Source organism: Prunus avium, chromosome 5 (genome assembly GCF_965620075.1).
Source record: "Prunus avium chromosome 5, drPruAviu1.hap1.1, whole genome shotgun sequence".
Classification (NCBI taxonomy): domain Eukaryota; kingdom Viridiplantae; phylum Streptophyta; class Magnoliopsida; order Rosales; family Rosaceae; genus Prunus; species Prunus avium.
This window is the reverse complement of record NC_142288.1, coordinates 28647196-28650347: the sequence shown is the minus strand read 5'-3', so window position 1 is coordinate 28650347 and position 3152 is coordinate 28647196. Positions and strand designations below refer to the sequence as shown.

Genomic DNA, 3152 nt, shown 5'->3' with positions numbered 1-3152 from the left:
CAGGCATTATTAGTTTAGTGCATGCATATCTTACCACTCCCTTGCCTTGGATGTGGTCAAAACAAGATTGTAAGTTACTAAGTACAGGGATCAACCTTGAGGTTTCAGTTCTTGCTAGCTTGCATGTTACAAAACATGAACCGATTATTGAATCACATACGGAAAAGAATTGGTATCATTATTAAACTCATCTTTTTAATGTACATATAATTTTTCTTGTATTCCTTGATGGGCAAGGAAACCTTAGCTAGTTAATGCATGCATATAAACACAACACAAGATTCCCTGCTCAATTACCAATCCAATTTACCAGCACTCGAGAGAAGAGAACTCAAACCTTATATCTGATAATCTGAATGTGATGTGAGTCGTGAGAGAGTATTAAGAATCGATATTGAGGTTGAGGAGAAGCACCTAAACAGTTTACAGCAGCCTAGACATATAGGAAATAATTCAAAGTAAAGGAATCTAGCTCTTGAAACATATCTAATAAAGCAAACTAAGTTATAAGGTAATTCCAATCCAAATTCAACGGATTTATTTGGTATTCTTGATTGCCACCACATCCAAATGATCATATCAGTCAGTCAACTACCTCCAGAGTTTGATACTCTTCGTGAGCGATGGCTGCTTCCATGAGATGGTGCGGGTCAATTTCCCCTCCATTTTTCAAAAAGGACTTGAACATATTGTTGGAGAAGCCACTCAACAGCGTGAAGCCTGGATCTTGTGTACAAATCCAGGGTCGCTCGCTCTCGTTGAAATACAAAATGTGAGGCACCGAGTCATCCCCGTACCCTTTATCCCTAAACTTGCTCCGAATGGCCTCAAACGTGCTCTGTAGTGCGTAGTACTGAACATCCCAGATAGGGCTGTCAGTAGGTTCTAGATCTTCGGTGAACACTAGTACCTTCTTGATCATCTGCTCTGCCCTCAACTTCTCATTCACAGCCACTTCCAGAATCAAATCAAACACCTCCAAAAATTCCTAATTACATTCCACCAAGGAGGTCCAGCAGGTCTCCACGGATCTCATAAATTCGAACTTGGACGTGAGATTATGTCCTTGTACCAAGTCTAGCTGATATTTTCCATCACTATATTTTATTATCTTTCCTTTCCATGGCTCTTCATTCACTTCAGACACCAGAATTTCCAACCCTGCCTCTGCATAGGCCTCCTCTGGATAACGCTCATCCAATTCATCGTCCAGTGAATAAGAGCCCACCACCAAGCAGTTTTTGAATTTTCCCAAACCCTCACCCTGCTTTATGTCCTCTACCATTGCCTTCCACTGAACCTCAGCGGCTTCCCGGACATCCTCCCTTCTTACATATTTTATGATCTCATTTGGGAGCAAAGCATCCAGCTTTATTGTTCCACCTCTTAGATTGCCTCCTCCTCCTGTTGCTGCCGCCGCCTTCATCTCCTCCAAATACTTCTCAACCACACAGCGCTCTCGGACTTCAGGATGGTAGCAATCGGTGCGAACTTGACAACGGTAGTACTCGCTCAAGGGTGTTAGGAAAAATCAATAAATGGCTTATATTATAAGATGACACAGATGAAATATAACAGCAACAAACTACAATGATAATTTAATAGTATAAACAGAAAGTAAATACAGAAAACTGACTTTTATTGTAGATAGAGGCTTGCGTATTTCGCAATGTCCTAAAGACAGAATTTCGCCTCCTCTCAGTGCTTGAAGTTCAACAGGCGTCTATCTCCCAGGATTCAACTATCTATAATCCAAGGGTCCAGCACCGGATCCTTGGATTCTGGCGAACTGTGGTGTGTTTCTCTCCAATACAGTTTGTAAAATTTAATGCAATAAGAAATGGATGAAAAAGATATATGTATTGTGGCATAGGACTTCTGTTTTATAACAGACTCGCACCCCTTCGAAATTGCAGTTAATAACAGTTTATTCGTGTTCAAAATTCAAACAAAAAGATAAGTCTTTTGGTTTGAATCTAACTTCTGCTAAAAGAAATCCGGAAATAAAAATAAAAATATTTATATTATTTAAATATTAATTATTAAATATTATTATTAATCAAGCCCATCATGCAAGCCAACCATCCAAGTCCATCATACCACCAATTTCTTATTTAATTGGTGTAAAGGTTTCATGCTTATAAAGCATGAGAAACCTTTTGGTTTCTCCAATGTGGGACTCCATTTGCTTTCAAATCTTCCAACAAAGGGCACCAAAACCTCTTTCCTTAGCCGTTCCCACTCATCTGATTGATCTGATTCTGGGGGGAAAAGCCTCCTCCCAACGCTTTCACCCAGCAAAATGGCGCAGGCGCCCTTTTCAGGGTATTTGTCAGTGCAACATTCTGCAGCAGCGGATACGAAACCATCAACATCAAGTTGGTCGAAGTCGTCGTCTAGGTCGTCAACATCATTTAAAAACTTCAGTTTCAGCTTGTAGTGCTTCATTTTGTCAATATCAGACCTCAGTAGCTAGACGAAAATATCAATAACACGGTCGTGTAACAACCTGTAATCCGGATCAAGGTCATACCTCTCTGGATGAGCAGCAGCGTCGTTGTCTTGGCCTCCTCGTTTCTGAACTAGAAGGTTGGACAGAATTTGGACAAGTGTATATACAAACCCTCACCATAAGAGAGGGAGTTGACAAGGGAGTGCAGATTGCGCAACAGAGTATTTGGGTGGTTGTGGTGGAGCCAAAGCACGGCCGTGTCGAACTTCATGCCCTCGAAACCGTAAGCCTGGGCGCTGAAGATGAGCTTGAGGGTGGTAAGGGGATTGTGGGACCAGGCCAAGGGAAGCAGTTGCTTCAGATATTTGAGGCAGACTTTGGTATATCTCCAGGCAAATGTCAGCGTTGGAGGAGTTGGAAGTAGCCATTAATCTTCTTCTTCTCGGGATTGGGATTGGGATTGGAAATGGTGTGGTTGCAGCTGCTACTACTAATTGTGGGGGTGGTGGTGAAATGAAAATATTACCGCCTAATTTGCCTTTGCCGAGGACATTGACAAGGTTTTGGAGGCGGTGGCCTCCTGCTGCTGCTTTGTTCGTATTCGGAACAACCCTCAAACACACTTGGCCCCCCGGCACCACGGCTTTATTCATCTCTATATATTATTATTTGCTGTAATTTCAATTTGAAAATTGTACAG

General features: G+C 41.8%; 1 protein-coding gene across 1 annotated transcript; it reads right to left on the bottom strand.

The window, feature by feature from the left end:
- Positions 1-583: 583 nt before the first annotated feature.
- Positions 584-2448, bottom strand: LOC148294631 (uncharacterized). Its single transcript, XM_088253825.1, has 3 exons — positions 2157-2448; positions 1073-1491; positions 584-988 (listed from the first exon to the last, which is right to left on the bottom strand). The coding sequence occupies exons 1-3, from the start codon at positions 2446-2448 to the stop codon at positions 584-586; spliced, it is 1116 nt and encodes a 371-aa protein (XP_088109951.1).
- Between the last annotated feature and the right edge of the window lie 704 nt (positions 2449-3152).